General features: G+C 35.8%; 1 protein-coding gene across 1 annotated transcript in view; it reads right to left on the reverse strand.

Annotated features, from left to right (window-relative positions):
- Positions 1–834: 834 nt before the first annotated feature.
- Positions 835–21,443, reverse strand: part of ADGRB3 (adhesion G protein-coupled receptor B3) — a 779,954-nt gene continuing 759,345 nt past the window's right edge. Inside the window, 3 exon segments of the mRNA XM_017870735.1 lie at positions 835–1,644; positions 7,383–7,487; positions 18,658–18,693. Of these exon segments, the coding sequence (XP_017726224.1) occupies positions 1,456–1,644; positions 7,383–7,487; positions 18,658–18,693 (330 nt within the window). The 3' untranslated portion in view covers positions 835–1,455.

Here is a 21,443-nt window from a genome sequence, read left to right on the forward strand (position 1 = left end):
TGAAGAGCAGGAACTGATTCACTTGAGTTTGAGGCAGACCACAGAAGACCACACAGCTCAGGTTTAACCACAAACTAATCTAAATACACATTTTAGGAACTTCAAAGACCCAGGTCTCCTCTCCACCCCCCCTTCCTTGCCTCAGACTAAAAAAACACATCTCAAATCACTGAAATGACCAAGAAACTGCTAAAATCCTTCCCCATGGTATTTTCTTTAATGTGTATCTGAGGGAGTGAGAGAAATTACCAGTGTGGCTTTAACACAAGAGAAGACACTAGGGACTGTTTGTGCATTTGGCTCACCTCAGGCTTCCAGAGACAATCGTTCAATCAAATACATCCACTCTCCTTTTCCTTCTGCTAGAGACTATATAGATAAAAATTTTTAAAGTCCTGAAGAAGTTCATTTTTTTTGTATGCGATGAAGAACTGTAGTATGAGTAGTTTCCTTTGTGAAACATGCAGTGAACTTCATTACTTAAAATTAACATTTTTCCCTGTTTTGTTTTCTGTATTGGAACTTACTGTTTTCTACTAGTTATGTTTTTGCCACAAGATAGAAAAAACATAATATTTATATAAGAGTATGATGGCAGCAGATTTCTGACAAGCCCCATTTACATGGTACATTGTTCCAAAGAATGTTTGAGTAGAAAATACAGAAGCACTATACAAACCTATTATTACATTTGAGAAATCATTAGCCTCAAAGGAGTAATAACGGTATGCTATTAAAACCGTGAATACATTTTTAGTATCTGTATTGAAAAAAAAACTTTATAAATATGTAAATTTCTGTTCAACAAATCCAAAATAAAATGCACTAAAAAACTGATATGTAGACAAAAGTTTATTTACACCATACAACATTTTAAATATTTTATACACAGCTGCAGCACAGAAAGCTTCTCAGAGCTTTCTAGAGAAAACTGCAATAATACAGATGTGAAATATATTATTCATATAAAAGTGAGATTATTACTTTATTGCATTTAAAGCAATGAAGAATGTAGCTCAACAAACATTCATTTAATGACAAAACTTTGCTTTTATATTATAAAGTAAAAAGTGTAGTAATGGCCAAACAGACTGTTATAAACTTTAAAAACTGCATAAATATATACATTGTGCTTCATGGTGAAGTTTTTTGAAAACTAAACCATATGAAGCGGTTACAACATGAATCGTTGCTTGAGGTTTATCTATAAAGATTACCTTACAAATCCATTCCACGGGTACTTACAACACAGGATGGTCAGAACTGTACACCTGGTCATCTCTCCACTAGCCTGACTAGTGAGAAGTTACCATATGAAAACACCACTGACATTTGGCACATGAAGGTCCTGACATAAGATAGTCACACTGTCCAGATAGAAATGTCAGGCTTCCCAAGTCTTAAGTGTCAGTGCAATAAACTGTTTTGTCTCTACCTCAGTCCATTTTGATTTTGTTAAACTTCTGTTTGAAAATCACCCTCTTGCACATCCAGAGGCAAATTCAGACACTTCTCCCACTCTGCCGGCCTCAGTTCCAAAGCATCCTTTGCCTCTGTGTCTAAGACATTGATTGTGGTGTAATGCGGGTATTCACTGGGGTTTTTGAAAGTGTCCCATGGATTCTTGTTTGGTGCTGGGTTTTCCTGTTGAGAAGAGAGGGAAAGAGAGTCATTTATATGAGGACTAGGATCACCGCTAGTTGAAGTTTCCAGGAAGAGAGTGTGTTTGTAATCTTAATCCAATTTCTATGATGCAGAGATGACTTGAAAAATGGCCAACTGCGGGAAATAGTTTTGATTTTAGTTTTATTTCATTGAACAAACTGATGAATACCTTCTCTAAGTTACCCAACAATTTTCTAGGAATCAAAGGAAGTGAACACTAGTATAGAAGGCAAAGTAGGCGATGTTTTGTTTGGGGCATGTTGTGAATTGTCAGTATGGCCATATGTTGAAGTAGGAAGGAGAGTTAAGTCACCACTAAGATTAAAGGTAGAAAATGTAAGTATTGTGACAGAAATTTGGTGAGATTAGCAGATCTGAGGTCTTGTGGGGCATATTATTTAACAATAAAAAGTCACTCAAGGTAACAATATTTCATTAAATAATTTAAAACACTATGCCTAGTTTTCTCAAGAAATTAACATTTCAGAATATTTAAATGCTGCTATATTTTCTTGTTTTGTGGGTCTTTTGTTGTAGAATACAGAGATTCACTAAAACTAATAATTATTGAAGAGATAAAATTTAACTGTTTATCTAAATATTTTTTTAAACTTTTAATTGTATACCAATGAATTCTATCAGGTTTGAAAGATGTTTCCCTTTTGAAAATCACTGCCTTTTAATTTCTACTAGCTCTTTATTTATATTTTTCAGAATTATTAAAATGATCTTAGAAGCTTAATATTCCAATTTCCTTTTTATTTTTCATTATAGAATGTCATGTTTAGTGAGAATATTATAGTTGTTGAATGTAAGCCTTCCCTGCTCCCCAAATCTGGCCTTTAACTGATTATAACCAATTATCAAGTGAACATAAAATAGGTACTTGAATTACTATCCAAATTCCACTCAATATATTAAACATCATCTTAAACTATGGCTAAGAAAGACAATCTGTAGAAATACTTATCATACCTAAGTCAGGTGCAGTGATGTGTGCCTGTAATTCTAGCTACGTGGGAGGCTGAGGTAGGAGGATTGCTTAAGTCCAGGAGTGTGAGACCAGTCTGGGCAACATAAAAAACCCAAAACCAAAAACCAAAACAACAAAAACACTTGTCACAACTGGAAATTAAATTAATAAAATGTTTAATGCATTAGATGTTTTCAGCACTGATTAAACTTACTCCTGAGAATATGTGGGGAAGAAAGGTTAATAGTAAACATTTAATGAAAGGTTAATTTGTAGGATATGTGGAGGGAATTAGTTAATTCTGCTTTAGTCAAATGTTCTAGAGTCCCATGAATTATAGTCTTGTAGCTCTCCCTCTACCTTATCCTTTCTTTCTTTCCTCTCCCCCTCTCTGCTTCCCTTCAATCAATATTTATTTATCAGCTGCTCTGTGCCAGATACCATATTAGCTACCAGGGAGGATGAAGTCATAATCAGCATGGTCCACTAGGAAGCTCAAGATTTAAAGCCTGATACATGCAGGTCCAAATTCCAGTTCCTCCACTTCAGATGAATGCGATTTTAAACAAGTGATTTCAGTTTTCTGAACCTCAGCCTGAATATCTGCAAAACAGAGATATGCTTTATATTGTGGGCCAAGGAGTTGGCAGAACATGTGGATTAATGCCTACTTTGTGGGGTTGCAAAAATACAAAAAATGGGGTAACCTAGAATAATGCCTGGAGAATTTAATAAACACTCAATATATAGTAGCCATACTTATTACAGAAGGGTTTATAGTTAAATGGAGGTTAAAACATGTTAATATTTATATCTATCATCTAGGAATAGTGCTATGGGAATTCAGAGAAGGGTAGAGAGATGGCTTCTTTATACAGGAAATACATAAAACTTTCTGAGAAAAGTGACATTAGGGCCAGAATAGAGGGATGGGCTTGGCCGTGAACACATATGTGTGGTTGGAGGTCTGGTGGCTGAATGGCACACTGGGAAGTAAAAATCCAGAGAGCATGGAGACGGGAAAACCATGAGAACAGTGACCTGTCTATTTTAGTTGGCATAAAAAAGAACAGCAGAAAAGTAGGCAGAAGGTGAAGTGGAAGCCAGATCATAAGGGACTCTGAATGCCTGGCTACTAAATTTGGAATTTATTTTGTAGGCAATAGGGAGATGTTGAATGTTTAGGGGCACTCTGGTGAGACCTGAATCATCAAACATCAACTGAAAGGCTCACTGTTTCAAATTCTGCTGAATCAGATCCATAGTGGACTCATTTATCATAGACGAGGGTTGTGTCTATAGGAGATTTCTGGGGATCCTTAGTTTGACAGAAGGTCCAATTAGCTCAATCCTGAAAGAACTCACACTGTGTAAAGTGTTAGCTCATTTGCTTGGAATATATAGGGGCTCCATTATGTGTGGAACAGATATGATTTCAAAGATCAACCATTATGGATATGTGAACTAAAATGGCCAATTTTAAACTTTGTCAGAAAATCTACATTCTAATTTCAAATGGTATTGTTGTCACTACATGACCTATTGAATTCCTGAGAGGTTCTATTAGTGGGTAATACATTAATTCATAATTCATAACTTCTGGCTTTTGGCTAATCTTCCCAAGTCACTCCCAGCTCCACTGGGGTTCTCATTATTGTTCACAAATGTGTGGATGCCCTTTAGGTTAGAGCCTTCTTTAGTGGTAAAAGAACTGCACCCAGAAGTCAGAGTGGGAACAAGATCTGCAGGGAGTAGGGAGGGACCTCGTTGTCAGTGCATGGTACCCAGGAGTGACTCATCCTCCTGTGTGTTGGGTGTGATAAGAGAGGAGTCTACAGATTCTCATACTGAAAAGTGTAATATCGTCAATGGTCCAAGTAAATGATGAACTGTGGAGCAGTCCAAAGGGATCATTGAATTTGGTGGTGAGAGCTGTAGGTGCCAGGAAAGGTTTCAATGGAGGTATGAATCTTATGATAAAAACTTCAAAGTTAGTGTAAGTCTCCGAATTTATGCAGCTGTTTTTTGTTTATGTATGTTTTGCACTTGAGTACAGAATAAGGAGCTGTAGTTAAACAGATGCATATTTGTTAAAGGCTCAAAAATTACAAATTCCATATAAGCCAATGTGCACGAAGCTTCCCAAAATGCTAATTTGGTCTTAAGCTGCATCAGTAGAAATAGGATGTTAGATAAACAGAGTTCAGAGCCACCCAAAAACATGGCAGGGCTGCCTGAGCATTTTCCATAGTTCATGGATCCAGAGCACACTGGCTGTCCACTTGTGGATAGGTCCCTCCCTCCCTCCATCCATCTACCCTTTCCTCTTTTGTCCTTTCCTTTTTTTCTTCCTTCCTCTCTCTCTTCTCTCATTCCTCTCTCTCTTCTTTCATCCCTCCTTCTTCCAACCTACCAACATTTGGGTATGAAGCAAAAAGGAGTGTGCTTATTTTTAAAAAGTAACAATTTGCAAAAGCTACTTGGGGGAAAGAGCTCTTGACTGAATGGCTTGTGAGACACACACAAAGTAAACTAGTTTCTTCCCTGGATATAAGTGTCTTCTCTTTTTTAGTGTGATTTAAATGTTTTCCTGCCTGGAAGCAAGAGAAATGGACTAACGGTTTTTGGGGGGGGGGGGGGGGGGGTTTCTCTTTGATTCCCCAAATTCTATTATTCTACGTATTACCATCATTTGCAGTGCCAGGCAGGTGGCTGTGAGTTAGCAGCCCAGAAAAAAAAAAAAAAAAAAAAAAAAAAAAATCCCTTTATTTGAGATTTTAAAAAAGTCTTTCTCCACCCAATTATGCAATTTTTCATTAATAATGTGCCACTACAAATTATGTGACTAAATTAAGGATAATGAACTCACTCATGCTCATTATTAATCAAAACTGAATAAGGAAGTTGCATTTTTTCTCTCTCTCTTCTCAGATATTTAGGATGACAGTCAAGCAGCAATGACAACTCTATCCTCCCCACCCCTAACCTTCCAAATGGTAAATATTTATAAATCTCCTCTAGAAGAGGCATGCTGCTGCAGAGATGTGGTGTAATTAGTACACTATTTTTTGTTGTCAAGAAACTGAGATACAGATAGTTGTGCCATTAATGATTTAATACCCAGACCATACAACAAGGGGAAATTACAATCATATTATAGCAGTTAGCCAGCTGTATCTATTGCATAATACTTTTAGATTTGTAAATACAACCCTCTCCTTTTCTAAGTAATGAAGTTTCTTCAATTATTTCAATGTTAGATTTTACTATTTCAAAATGTGTAGCTAATGTGTTTAGGTCTAATCTCAACGGTGTAATTCTCATTTGCATGCTAGCTAAAAATTGATAGCTTTCTATGAGGAGGAGTAGAAGAGGAAGATCCATTCTTTATGAATGAAGTGTTTTCTATTTGCCTAGCATTTGATTGGTGATAACAAATAATACATGATTCCTACTTTAAGGAGAAAAATCGATGAACAAGAAACTATTAAGAGACCAATTAAGAGTTAAAGCATATATTTCTTATAGCCTTCCTTTAACACAGATTGAACGATCACAGCTATACTATAAATCAATAGCAGCCATGATAGCTTACCACAACCGGCATTGTACCAGTACTGAGAGGAATAAAAGAAAAACATAAAGATACATAAATGCTTACTCTTTAGCTCTTCAGAAGCTAACATTACTAATCAGGAAGCTAGGGCTAAGTCTCATAAAATACACATGGAAGAATCACTAGATTAAGAAGGTGACCAAACATCATCTACTTTAGAAAAATATAAATATTGATGTCTGGAAAAGAAGACGGACCACCCAAGGACTGCAAAGAGTATGAGGCAAAGAAAGAGCCCCACATTTGGGTGAAGGAGAAGAGCTGGTGTCAGATGGCAGTCTCAGCTCTGTCTTATAGTTGAGCCTCAGCTTCCTAACCTATAAGGTGCTTCCTAACCTACTTGCTTTTGAAAGTGTTGTAATGACTGAAGATATATATTAATTACTGTTTTCTATGCTCCATTTAGGAGGGTGAAATTGAAGTTTAGAAACCTGAGTTGGGTGACTTGCTTAAGATCAGATAGTTCTCGATTGAGCTTTCAACTAGTATGTTGATTTCTAGAGTCCTACAGCGCTCTTATAATTATGTAAACTTCTGTGAAGCTATGAGTATGCCATAAACATAGTAACTGTACAAAGTTATTTTATTTGACGAAGTCCTGTACTAAGATTGTAATAGTGTGAATGAATGAGAAGGGAATGGTCACGATTAATAACCAGAGTCCCCAGTGTTGATGTGTGTATGAAAATTCCTACCAAAAAATAAGCAAATCTCCTGGAGACAAAAATCTATCACTCTGGTTTCAGGTAACAACTTCATATACACAACAATTACATTTATGTCAGACATTCAAATGAAAATGGAAATATTAACCCAAAGGGATATTCAAAAAGAAAATTAATTTTAACTCTGATAGTAAAATGATCAGATGAAGCCAACATAGTTTTGATATGTAACCAATTCTAATTAAAGCTTATAAATGAGGATGTGAAATATCAATAAAATGCCTAAAGATTCTGCCATTCCTAATTTGTCTTGGTAGACTTTCCAAAGTATGTTTTCGAGGCTTATACTTTTTTTTCTATGTAGGCTCGTTTTATGTTCCCACGATAAGGAGGTCCTAGAAGGCAGGAATAATATCTGGCATCATGCATCTTCTACTCAGGCATTGAAGCAAAGCATACTTACCATACTGCTCGTATTTGGTATATCCCGAAATCTGTCCAAAGTTTGAAATTTCTGATTTAGCTCTTGAAATAGTTCCATATGCCTCTTCCTTGTATGCATGACCTTCTGCAAAAGAGAACAAGATAGCTCTCATCCCCAACTTGATGTATGTTTTTCAAACAAGAGATTCAATATTTTTGCTTTAATAATAAGGATAATCAAGTTTGGCAGGAACCAGGAGGTCCTAGAAGATGCACAAATGCAAATAAATTGCACCAAATCATTGCCTCATATTCAGCACTTCTTACACATTAAGAATTGGCTTTTTCTTTCACTTACAAGACTACAAAAAAAAAAAAAAAAAAAGGGGGGGGGTTTTCTTGTGGGTACATTAAAAATGTACCAGTCATTTCTGAGTAAGATTTTCATTATTCAAAAGTTAAAGCTGTTTTACAAAACAGTTATAATATTTTTAAAATGTTTAAAAACTCGAACTGGTAAAGCACCCAGTCCCTGATGTTTATCATGGGAAATATTACTTTTTTATGTCTTATTTCTGTAAACACTAAAATCCTAGTTGGCTGTACTGAAGTGGGAGCAAAATCCCAAACCCTGCCATTAAGGCTGAATCAAAGCACTAAAGTGTCTGAAATATATGTGGGATGTAAAACCTTGCATTTTCCATGTGCATAATGATTAAGCTTCATAGGAGTCAGATCTGACCCATAGATTTCATCAATTTGTTTAAGAGATGGTACAGATTCTTAACAATTAGGGTTCATAGCATAAATTGTGTGGCTGATATGCTTCTAAAATCACAGATACAAATATATTCATACTTCTCGTCCCTGGTTACACCCTTTTCTCCCAACTTCACCATAACTCAACAAATGGAGTCAAATAAAAATGACCTTGGGGTAAGTATCATGGGCTGAATCTTGTTCAATTACAGATCATTTAAGAACCCCAAAGAAGAAGAGTTAGATAATAAGTACCCTGTATTTGTAATTGTTATTTTAAAGGAGAAAACGTCTTCCTCCGTTTTGATTTTTTTTTTTTTTTTGAGGCGGGCGAGTCTCGGGCTCGCCCCCGACTGGAGTGGCAGTGGGCCGGATCTCGCAGCTCACTGCAAGCTCCCGCCTCCCGGTTTTACGCCTCTCCTGCCTCAGCCTCTGAGTAGGCTGGGGACTACAGGCCGCCGCCAACCTTCGCCGGCTAGTTTTGTATTTTGTATAGAGATCGGGGTTCACCGTTGTTAGCCCAGGATGGTCTCGATCTCCTGACTCGTGATCACCCGTCTCGGCCCTCCCAAAGTGCTTGGGATTACAAGGCCTGAGCCCCACCGCGGCCCGGCCCGTTTTGATTTTTAAAAGTAAAAATCAATATTTTGGTGATTCCTCCAAAGACAATGCCTTCCCATATTTTGTAAGATTTTACTGTATTTTATGCATATGCCTCCATAACTTACCGTTTCATGTGGTTTGCATAGGTATATTATATCTATGTTTAAGCTAGAATTTGAATATTTGGTCCATTGTTTTAATTAGCAAATATTTTCAAAATAAGGATTTGTTTTGAAAAGAAATATATATTTGGGAGAGCTGTAATGCCTAATTTCCTTCTAAGACACTGCAGAGAAACACTTTACCTCCTTGAGGAAAAGGAAAAGGGCAAAAGACAAAAACAATGGAATCTTTAACACATTAAAAAAGCCTGTTCTCTCCTACGCAAGTTTAATTTCCTATATTTAATAAATATGTATCTAGGCAATACATTGTTTAGCTCATTTCTTTCCTTTCACTAGCCTACTTTTATGTGAGAGATTTCTGTCATTTTATGTCTTGCAACAATCAGTTTCTGTCTTTGCTCCTTTTGGCTCTAGGAGTTGGCTGTGTGAGAATCAGGTGTTTGAGGACAAGAACATGGCAACGTTACTCATGATAGGGACATGAAACATAGCAAACAATTTTAGAGTGATTAACTTCCCATCAGTTTGAGGGAGAATATACAAAACAGATTTGCAGGATTAATAGAGAAACACCAGGCAAACATAATTTGACTAGTGATGGCTTGTGGGGATTTAGGAGAGAGAGGATTTGCATAAGCAGCTCAATGGGGAGATTTTGAGGACCCTGTCAGTCGCAGACATAAAGTAGCACATTCTTTCCTTCGGGAGACAAACACTTTCATGCAGTACCAGGTTCTAAGACACTGATTAAAATATGGATTTGTGTATAAGGAGCACTTAAAAAAAAAAACTATTATAGTTAGAAAACTGGATCTGCTTCTAACTTACAAATTTCATTTTTCATAGTAGTGAATCTTTTTCTACAGAGTTATTTTCTTCTGTGGTACAGTAGGGGTGATGTACTGACATTTTCCTAGAGATATTTTATTCCATCATTTAATACATACTTACGAGCATCACATATTGTGCTAGATGCTCAGGTAATGATGTTGCACAAAATCTGATTGAGTTCCTGATCTCTTGTAGTTTGAAGTCTAATGGAGGACACAGGCATAATAATTCAAATAAATGTAAAACTGTAAGTGTGATAAAAAAACATATGGTGCTGCTATGAAAGTGATAGGATAATTTGCTAAGATAAATCCAAGTGAGGCAATTCCCTCATTTTAATATATCCATTTTTAATTTGAAATTCCTCGAATTAGTTATTCCCATGGTCTTATTTGTCTATCTTCTCTTTTCCATTTTCTAGGATTCAGAAAATTTCTAGCTTAATTTTTAAGTCTATGCTGGAATCCCCTCTTTCAATGGGATCTTTCTTTTTCAAGTACAAGAAACTCATTCTCTTCTAAGACAGTTGATGCCAAAGGCATAGCACCCTTATTTTGAGATGAGCATCTGATGATTTTTGTTTGTGAAGTCTCCAATCTTCATCTTGTGAGGATTCTGACCTTGCTTTGGGGAACTATACCTTCCCATGTTGCTGGAAATGTCCGTTGACATTCCTACTATTCTCTGGCCAAGAGGTGAATTATTCCGTCCCCTTCGAACAGTTACTTCATTAGTCAAAGTCACCTAATGTTTGTTGCTGCCAAATACACCAGATAAAGCATTTTTAAGAAGCAAACCAAGCATCAAATACATTCCATGGAAAAGAAGATATACTAGCTGATTGGAGGTTTTATAATTATATTCTGATTGAAAGGGTAGTACCTAATTCAGAACTGGGTGGATCATATTTCAAATAATTGGATTGCTACGAAAGTCTAAAAGTATACAAGAAAATATAAAGGTATGCTGGTCACCAATATTGTATAACCAGAAACCATTTTGATATTTTCTATATGGGTTTATTAAAGCTATTCTGATTAATAAAGCTCAAGGACACTGAAATGAATATGGAAGCAAATGAAAAATGTGTATGCTGAAATATGGGGCCCTTGCTACCTAGAAACATTAATGGCAAATACATCCTCATGCCAAATATTCATTCTAATTTGAAACTGCCACCTTGACACTGCCAGAAATAACCATAGCAATGATGGCCTGGATTTCTGGCAGAAGTATCACATTATAGCTCTCACTGTCTCACTGACAACTCATGTCTCTGACATGAACTCAGTTTGATTGTCCATGCATGATTTCTTCTTGTTCATAGACTCAAGTACATCACCCAGCCTTTAAAATAAAGAAGATTCCACTGATAAGAATGCCAGCTTCACAGTGAACATTGGAGAGTTTATAACCCAACAATATTCTGGGGCAACAACTTAGGTGTGGCTTTAGTTTTCACATGTACTAAAGGTTTCTTCTTATTTATTTACTTGTAGGAGTATTTATTTGTAGCACTGATGCCTCTAATGAGTTGCCACTTGCTTAGAAGTTTTCATGCTTATAAATCTATTGGTCTATTTCATTTGGCTATTTTTTTATGTTTAGTGACATTAGGGTTTATCTGATTGCCTTTTTCTTTCTTTTCTAATTTAAGATCCCTGTTTTTTAAAGACATCGACTTCTGTCAAAAACTGAACTTATAACTGAGTTTTCAAAAGGTGTAATAATGAGAAAATTCTAACCTGTGGATTTTCTATTTAAATAAAGATATATTCTGATTGACAATATCTACATATCTATAGAATTCAGGTGGCTGTCAAATATTGTATGCATCTTTTGCAATAAAGATAAGAGCATGATAATGTTTCCTTGCATTCATATTGACATCATGCAACATTTCTGGAAGCTGCATATGAATCCCTATCCTGAGAGGACCACCAATCTAACTGCACAAAAATTATGCTCTCCTGAATAGCTTATTTCAAAAGACCCCTTTCCTTTTATACATTTTAAATGCAAGAGAATTAGTCTTTGCAGTCCTTCAATTGCTGATATTAGAGAAAAAGTGATGCTATAAAATAAAGCACATTCATCGTATTTCAGATATTTGAGAAAAATGAGGATGGAAAGCCACCTGTATGTCTGGAGTACCTGCTATATCCCAAGAACTCTCCTAGACCATTTAAATACTTGGAATATATCAAGTCTGATAGCATATTTCTCCAAGTTGGATCTAGAGAAATGCATATTTAGATCTCAGTTGTATCACTTTTAAGTTATGTGGTCTGAAGTGTAAAATCTAATCTCCTTTTAGTCCCAGTTTCAGTAATCAGACTTACCTTGCAGGGTAATTTTGAAGATTTAAAAAAGGATATAAAACACTTATCACTGGGCCACACAGATAAAAGCCACTTAAGAAATGGCAGCCATTATTATCTTTCTTAATCCTCACAATAACTCTGGGAGGTAAAGCCATTATCTCCACTTTACTGATTAGAAAACTTAAGCTCAAGGAGGCTAAGTAAGTTTCCCAAGCTCACACAAGTGGTGAGCAAGCTGGAATTCTTTCTGAATTCCACATCAATTCTCTTTGCTTGCTGCTATCTTAGATGTATCTCATACATCCAGGGATCACTCTTCTTTAGACTATTCAGGTTTGTAATTATGTCTTGTTAAAATGGAAAATGAGACAAAACAATCTAGGATGGGCTAGGTACTCTCTGTAGTGAGCCCATAAGCTCTACAGATATTGACCACCCTGCAGCTATTCCATAGTACTGCAATTATATTTTTCATGGCTGGTCTTCATATTTTGTCTCCGAACAGTTCCTGGGCAATGACTTATTTGTCTGTATATCACTGGCACCTAGCACAGCATCTGGCATTCAGCGGGTGCTCAATAAAAGCATACTGAATACCTTAAATGAACAAGACAGCACAGGCATATAGGCCACGGAAGGCGACTGCAATATGGAAGGCCATTATAAATGTCATCTTCTCTTCTTCTAAAAGAGGTCTTCCCAATGGAAGAATGGCTCATTTACTGGCCCCAGACAGGAACTTTGCCTCCTCATTCTGATTTTATTGTGTTCCTTTCTTTTCAATACAAATGGCTTATAAACGGGCTTAGAACAAACTGTTTACAAATTTTCACTTTTAATTCATAGGTGTGAATCACAGAGTTGAAGCTTAAGTCTGAATTATATATCAGAGAGGTAGTTACAGTATACAGATTTTAGAAGCTGAAATAAATTGTTAGAGAAAGTTGGAGAATCTCCTAGCCATTAACTTTATAGTATGAGGTCTGGAAATCATGGGCTGATGGGAATTATAAACCAGTTTCCATGAATTACGTTTTCCAGCCTTAGAACTTTATACACCTACAATGCCATTGCCCATATCTGCTAAGATGAACCTGTAGTTCTTCTTCTTCTTTACTGGTTTGCATGAGTCCTGCAAGGGGTGGAAAATTGTGACAACTTCCTCCCCATCATAAGGGTCATGGCCAACATTTCTAACCTCTACCACAAAAGACAAGGGTGGGTTAGAGAATTTCTTTGTGGCTGGCTTCTAGATGAAAAGGTACGGGAAGGTTAGAGTAAAAATTTTTAATTTTTTTGACTTGTTTTGGGGAAAAGAAGTTCTACTTACTATGATCCGATTTGGTGAAGAGGAATTCTGGTATCTATGACTTACTTTGGAGGAGAATAAGGGGCCAGTGACAGGAGGGAAAGAGAAGATCAGAGAGATACTGGTTCTGAGGTTGCTTCTGAGGCCTTTCAATGTTCTTAGTTCAAAGCACTCAGTATGCCAAAGCACCATACTCTGGGCTACCATTTTCTGAGCCCTGTATTCCTCTCTCCAGAGTAGGTTGTTGAATATTAGCCTAAAGTGAATGTCAAAACTCATATCAAGGAAACAATGCACACTAGGGATTTAGCTTAGTTCCTAAAGCAGTGTTGTGAAACGGGGATGATTTCCTTGGCTGGAGTCTCAACGTTTCCCTCACATGGAACTATGGAACTTGTAGACCCATTTTCAGTGTCTATGTTTCTTTTCTTCTCTTTCCTTTTTTTTTTTTTTTTTTTTTTTTTCTTTTTTTTTTTTTTTTTTTTTTTTTTGAGACGAAGTTTCACTCTGTCACCCAGGCTGGAGTGCAGTGGCATGATCTCGGCTCACTGCAAGCTCTGCTTCCTGGGTTCACGCCATTCTCCTGCCTCAGCCTCCTGAGTAGTTGGGACTACAGGTGCCCGCCAGCATGCCTGGCTAATTTTTTGCATTTTTAGTAGAGACAGGGTTTCACTGTGTTAGCCAGAATGGTCTCGATCTCCTGACCTCGTGATCCACCCGCCTCGGCCTCCCAAAGTGCTGGGATTACAGGCGTGAGCCACTGCACCCAGCCTCAGTGTCTATGTTTCAAATATGTTTCTGTTTGAATAAATATGATGCCAGAGTTTAAAACAAACTAGATAAAGGGTCTGAAAACAGCAAAAATTAGTTGCATATTTTTTTTATTTTGCCACTGTCAATCCTGAGTGTCCTTGCTGTAAATGCATAATTTTGCAACAGTTTAAATTTAGTAATATATATTTAAAAAAAGATGGCTATTGTCTAGGACTAAATTGCTCAAACTTTTCCTCTAAAAGTACCCAGATTGCCTAATGGAGTGCCCTTACTGCTGGGGCTCAGGGATACAGCAGGAAGAAGTCTGCTATGAACAAGACATTTCTTTGAAATTTTATGCCTTATACTTAGAAATTAAAATATATTTTGATTTTTATGTCACAATTTAGCTGTGTTTATAGTGATATTGAATTAATATAAATGATATCTTTCTTCGCTATTATCACCCAAATCTCCTTGTAAAAAATCAAGCCCCCATGAAAATGGGGATTTGTGATTACCCTGTGTCTGTGTCTTCTTTTGCCTTCTGTCCACCATCACTGTCTCCCAGCTTGAGAAGTATGAAAATAGTGGAGGTATAGAGCTCATTAAAAACTCAAAGGAACATCCTAAAATGTTTTTAAAAGGTTACATAGGCCAGGCACAGTAGATCATGCTTATAATCCCAGTATTTTGGGAGTCTGAGGCAGGGGAAATCACATGAGCCCTGGAGTTTGAGACTGACCTAGGCAACACGGTAAGACCTCATCTCTAAAAAAAACAAAACAAAACATAAATTAGCCAAGCATGGTAGCACAGGCGTGTGGTCCCAGCTATTAGGAGGCTGACGTCAGAGGATTCCTTGAACCCAGGAGGCAGAGGTTGCAACGAGCCAAGATTGCACCACTGCACTGCAGTGTGAATAACAAAGCCAGCCTCTGTCTTAAAAAAAAAAAAAAAAAAAAAAAAAAAGCTATATACTTGTCATGAAAACTGAAAATTTTATCTCTGCATTTTGGAAGTGAAGATTAAAAAAAAAATCTATATGACAAGTATATGGATACCATTTTTTTTGTTATTGTTGCTTGTTTGTTTTTACTTTTTTTTGAGATTGAGTCTCACTTTGTTGTCCAGGCTGAAGTGCAGTGGCGTGATCTTGGTTCACTGCAACCTCCATCTCCTAGGTTCAATTGATTCTCTTGCCTCAGCCTCCCAAGTAGCTGGGATTACAGGCATGCACCACCATGCCCAGTTAATTTTTGTATTTTCAGTAGAGACCCGGTTTCATGGATACTTCTCTATCCATATATTTTTAACATAGAATGGATACTGTTATCTATTAGTGTTTCAGAATGAATACCTGCAATTGTGTTTCTGGGAATTCTTAGAGCCCAAATCTCGACACAAGACAGACAATTAGAACAACTTACCTAATTGTCTGTTTTAACATTATATGAGGAACCTTTATTCTAAAATATTAAAACGGAACTCACCCTGACTAGATGTCTTCTTGATTTCCCTAGTTCTGTTACTGGTACTAGCAGACACCCAGGCTCAGAACCGGAGAGTCTTCTTTTTTCTGCTCCCTTACCCTTTCACCCTATGTTCAGTTAAGGACCAAATTCCATAGATTCTGCCTCTGCAGAGTCTTCTCATTGCTTTCTCTTCCTACCACCTCCAGGAAGTGGACTTTCATTACCTACCACATTAGCCAATCCTAATTGGTATTTCTGCTTCTCCTTTCACCCTGCTATACAATCTATCCTCCCTGTTACTGACATACTCATCTTTTTAAAACCCAGAGTATAGCAAATCATTCTGCACTGAAACAGCAACAACAAGCAAACAAAATATAATAGAAAAAGCTTAGCAGCTTTTAGTAGTAAATTAAATAAAATCCCTCCTGGAGTATAAGGTATGATTTCTAAATTACTCACTTTAGTCTCTTCTTCCATAGACCCCTGTTTAGGTAAATTTTGACTGACTTGTTATTTCTTAAGAATACCACAGATTAGCCAACCTACATGCCTTTTCCTCCTCCTAGAATTTCTACCTGCCATTTTTCTATCTCCTTGAGTTATATCTAATGTGGATATCATTGAAATTCAGTGTGGCTATCTTTGAAATGTCTCTTCCATTGTCGTCCATTTTTTATGCTAGTCTCTGCCTTAACTCAGGTACAGTGTCCAATAACATTTTGTTAAAGCAAACTGGATGGAAAAGTAATTCAATTTTTTCACCATTTAAAAAAATAATTCCTGAATGCTTATTAGGTACTAGGATCTCCGGAACTGGGCATACAATTCAATAAGGCATTTGGTTACAGAACACAAGATTTTCACTACAGTATTTTCTGTATACTTTCCAGAAAGCAAGAATCCAGAAATGCAATGCTGTTCTGGAGACTGGCTGCATGAAAGGGCTATTCCCCTGGTATGACATTAACTAGCCACAAGAGTTTTAGGGATATATGAGTTGGCAGAATATTATCATAGTGTGTAGACTCTGGGGAGTGTGTTAGCCTTAAAGCCTGAAACAAAGATGCTTTCAGAAGTCCAAGAGGCAGTCTGTCAGTGGCAAAATGTTTAAGCTGGCCATTGTATGATAAAGCTTGCAGGGGGAGCAGAAGGATCAGAGAGCTTGATAAAAATTCAATTAATCTAGCCTGAATTAAGAGGGGGACAAGCTGGACTTTCCCTCAAGAACCACCCACAAAATATAAATAGATTGTATTACAGTTCATTAGCATTTATATCTGGCAATAAGTTTTCTAAACACATCCATGAAATAAATATTGGCCACATAACTGCTATAGCACATAAAACTAAGGGAAATAGCTCTAAACAATTTGTAGGGTAAAAGTAATGTCTCAAAGTTCCCACCTGCCCGCACCAAATTTTGACACCTATAGTAAACATGCAGTGATTACAGCAATTCAAGAGCTAAAGACATGTCTGGGGTTCTCGTGTTGTAATTTCTCTTCTTTATCAGGAAATGTTTTATTAACAACATGGTTTTATGGGTGGAATACTAAGCACAGAAATAAGTATAAGCTTAAGGAATCTGCTACCAGTTGCCATAGAGAATAGATGAAAAAAGAACAGTTTTTCTAATGCTCTAAGTGACACAGTATGATTAGATTTCTTTTCAGTGTTTGTGATTATATAACTTAGGTTGGTTGAATTGAGGCTTAATTTTAGATCTAGTTTTTTTTTTTTTTTTTACTATAGTGTGCCACTGATGCCTAGGTGGGTTAATTCCTTCCTCCTCTCTTTTATACTAACATAACAATTTATTGCTTTCAGACAAGAATATATACTGTCCGATTCTCTATTTCTGGCTACCTGAATAATTAATATTAAAAAGCCATAAAATATCTGTTCTTGAAAGGCACTAAATAATCTAAAGGCAAATATTGCTGAATATTGTCTATTAAAATTTATATTCTTGATACTTTTATGTTAAAAACTTTGGATGCAATAAAATACATATTCAGTGCTAAGTTACTACAATGAGGCTGCATCAGTATTAAAACTTTCTATTTAATCGTAGGTAAAAGATTCCTTATCATTACTTTGTATCTTGTAGTCTGAAATGTTACTGAAAAGAACCAGTTATCCTGGGACTCCATGCAGGGTAAAACCATTGTTGACCATTGCAGTAAATAAAAACAAGTCTTAGTTTTGACACATGATGTACATTGTAGAGCTACAAAATTCATCTAAATAAATGAAATGACTGTACTAGGAGTAGTTAGCATGTCCTGGGAGGCTTCTGTAATTTTAGGAGTATCAATTAAGAGTATTGAGTTCTATGTGTGTATCACAAGGGTACAAATATACTGGAGAAATACGTAATGTATTGTATCCAATTACGTTAGCAGACTGTGAATCATATTCAATTATCAACATACATAAGTACATTTTATATGATGCTTAAACATCATTAATTTTGTGTTTAGCATAACCTCCTCAGACGGTATGATTTCAGTAATTTGCAGTAACAGTATTATAGCATCAATATAAATTCAATGTAAATTGGAAAATGAAACTTTTCATCTTGTTTGTATCTGTGAAAAGGCATTTACTAAACACAGGAGCACATTGAATCAATAGTTACTGTTGAAAAAAAAAGCATCTGAATGTACCACAGAGAACCTAAATAGCAGGAATCAGAAGATGAAACAAGTAATTTTCAGAGAAAGCCTAGCTAACCAGCCTAAGCATGTTCACAGGATCTCTTCAGGTAGTCACTGAAGTAAAACCAAGAAAATTGCTTTAAATATAAAAATCAGGAAGCTGACATTCCCCCTCCCTACAAACTGAATCAACCAGGTTCAGCTCCTAACATAAATTGTTCACTTATCTTAGTATGTATAAAATAGATTCCTCACTTGTCCAGAAAATCTCAGTTTAGCATATACTTAAAGTAATTCAAAGTTTAAAAATTTCATGCCATACAAGATAAACTTTAATTAAAATGTTTGACTTATTCAATTAAATTAGTACATAATATCCTTACATGGCTGCATAGAATCCTAATCTTTAAGTAATTATATATCAATTTTGAATTCAAATAATTAAAATTCTAAAATAATTCATATAAACTTACCTCAAAGTCAAGGTCTGAATATCGTGATTTTCTTCTCTGTAAGATATATTTTTAAAAAAAGAAGGAAAAAACCCCAACAAAGTTATGTTAGTTCACTCAAACAAAATGAAAAATCATCAATTTTCCATTAAAGATTAGATCCTGCTTGGTTTATACATATTCTTCACATAAGGAAAAATGTAAAATATTATGAAATTTTCATGAATCATGAAAATTTTATGATTTCGAAATATTCTGTTCACGATTTTCTATTTTCACTTTGAACTTCTTTTAAAATTGAAGAATATAAAATACAGAATATTTCTCATTTTGACCTCTTAACCCTAATTTTAGTAAGGAGAAATTGTTCCTATGAAAACTCAGACAGACATTTCAATCTTGAAAGAGACTTTAGGCTTATTACAGCAAAACGACAGACAAACAAGATTAAAAGTTGTATAGGAAAAATTGTCTAGTTACCTTGACATCTTCAACTAACCTCTAGTTTTCATTTCTACCAAATTGTACCCAATCCTCTAAGTCTCAAAGTTCTTCATAAGTCTCACCCACATATTCCTTGTAATTTGATAGTCCTCCATGACAGAAAAGTCCTTCTCATTGCTAGTCCTGAGGAACTAATGTATTTGTTCTAGTTGAGCAAAACAAACTATTCCACACCCCAGTAAAATGTAGATGTACATGTAAATGTCTCACAGTGTTTCTCTATGGCTCCATCTTTGTTACACAGTTTCTGAAATCTAGTTATAGATAAAATGCATTAATAAAATAATGAAGACTAATACAACCGGAAAACAGGATTAAAATGAAATGAATACAATTCATGTGATATGATTTTCATGATATTAGTATAAAGTATTCTTAGCAAACTTTTAGTATGGATTTTAAAATTTGGAATATTTTGATGAGAGAGGGAATGAAACAGGGAGAATTAACAATTAAAGTATGCAATATTCAGGTAGTTGGAAAAATATATAAACCTTTGGGCAAAGTTTTGTTTCATTTTTCCCGTGCTCCCATCCCAAAACCTACAAACTTCGATAATTTAATAGGAAATCATACTCAAGACAGGTAGGAGACTCTAGTCTGCATTTTAACTGTTGAACATTAGGAGAGACAGAAAAGAAGCATTAATGTAGTTTCTTGAAAACTATGATTAAATTTCTGCAGCTACAGTTAAAATTGTCATGACAAAATCAGAACTTCACTGTATACCTAATCCCCAAACCATGTTTCAGTAGACAAAAGGGGACATGCCAAAAGAAAAGTTTCATGTTTTAAGTGAAAATTTCCTGAAATAATTTTATTTCAGTGAAGCTGTTTAAGACTGAAAATGCAGTCTTCAAGCACAATCAGGGAGAGGGCTAAAAGGAGACTGTTTTATTAAATGAAAACTCAGCATGTTGATCTCACTTTCTTCTTGTCTCCAACAGCATCTCAGCCTTGCCGTGGTGACATCCAGGAAGGAGAAAAGTATTTGTGAAAGCATTGAGCCCAGTCCTCTTTTGCAGTCTCCCCACCACTATTGTTATCTAACTGTGCTGTGTGAAAACCAGGCTCCAGTGTACTGCACCACACTTTGCTGCAATATGCTAGACTAAATGTCAGTGCTTCCATTCTGCTCTTGTATACCTTGCTTTCTTGGCACTGTGACTAAGCAGGACATTTTTGTCAGTATATATTAAGCAAGATTCTTTCTTAATACAGCAAAATTTAAGGCTGGAAACAGTTTTAAGCAATAATTATAAAGCATTAGTCACGAGCTTTGCATTTTATTTGAAACTTAAATAGTGAAATCTTATGAAAAAGATTTAGAAGCAAGAGCAAAAGACAGGAACCTAGAAGATCACCAGAGATAGATTCTGTTTCTGAGAGCAGGTATGTCAATGTGAAATAGGGAAGGAAAATGGATACACTCAAATAAGTAGACTCTCTCCTATTTAGTTTTATTAAAATTAAATTCTAATATAAGGCGTAGCATAACTGGCAGTCTTGAAGGATTAGACTAAGGAATGAACAAATCAAACAAACAGATTTTAATCAAAAGAACCTAAAGATGGTGGTGGGATTTGGAGTGGATGCAAAATAAAGCAGTAGAGCCTTAAAAATTGGAGAGTGGGGAAAAAAATGACAGATTTTTACAGTCCAAGTGAGTTATAAATGTGTGTAATGTTATTCAGGTTTCCACAATACTGACCAAGTGTTTCAACCTTTTGTTGTTTATATAGCACTTCCACATTTGCACATGCTACCCACCCGTGGGATGGTCGAATAAAATATTATTTATTTTCCTTATTTTATGAATAAGAAAAATTGAAGGTCAGTGGAGTTAAAATGACTTGCCCACTTCACCTGGGTGGTAAGCAAATGAGTTGGGCTCCAAACTCAGGACTTCTGACTCCAAACCCAGCATTTTATTTACTGTCTCTTGCTGTCTTCTCAGTAATATAAGAGTGCTATGTTACAGCAAAAATGCCTGTGATGTTTTGCTAATTGTTACCAGACTCAGCAAAAATAACAATAGATGACCCAGTCAGTCCAAGTCTGACTTTCTAAGCATAAAGCAAGGTCAAGCAGATTAACTTTTCCTTGTCAATTGCATTTTGAAGGAAAAAAAAAAAAACAAAAAACTAGCAATTTGATATTTACATATTTGAGAAAATATCTGTGTTGAGTAAAATAACTTAGAAACTAATATGCAATCATTTATAAGCAATGATATAATAACAAACAGTAGGAGACTTCTCCACCTCCAGACATGACTCTCTCCTTTTTTTTTTTTTTTTTTT

The sequence above is a fragment of the Rhinopithecus bieti genome, unplaced genomic scaffold (genome assembly GCF_001698545.2).
Source record: "Rhinopithecus bieti isolate Rb0 unplaced genomic scaffold, ASM169854v2 scaffold_5569, whole genome shotgun sequence".
NCBI lineage: Eukaryota > Metazoa > Chordata > Mammalia > Primates > Cercopithecidae > Rhinopithecus > Rhinopithecus bieti.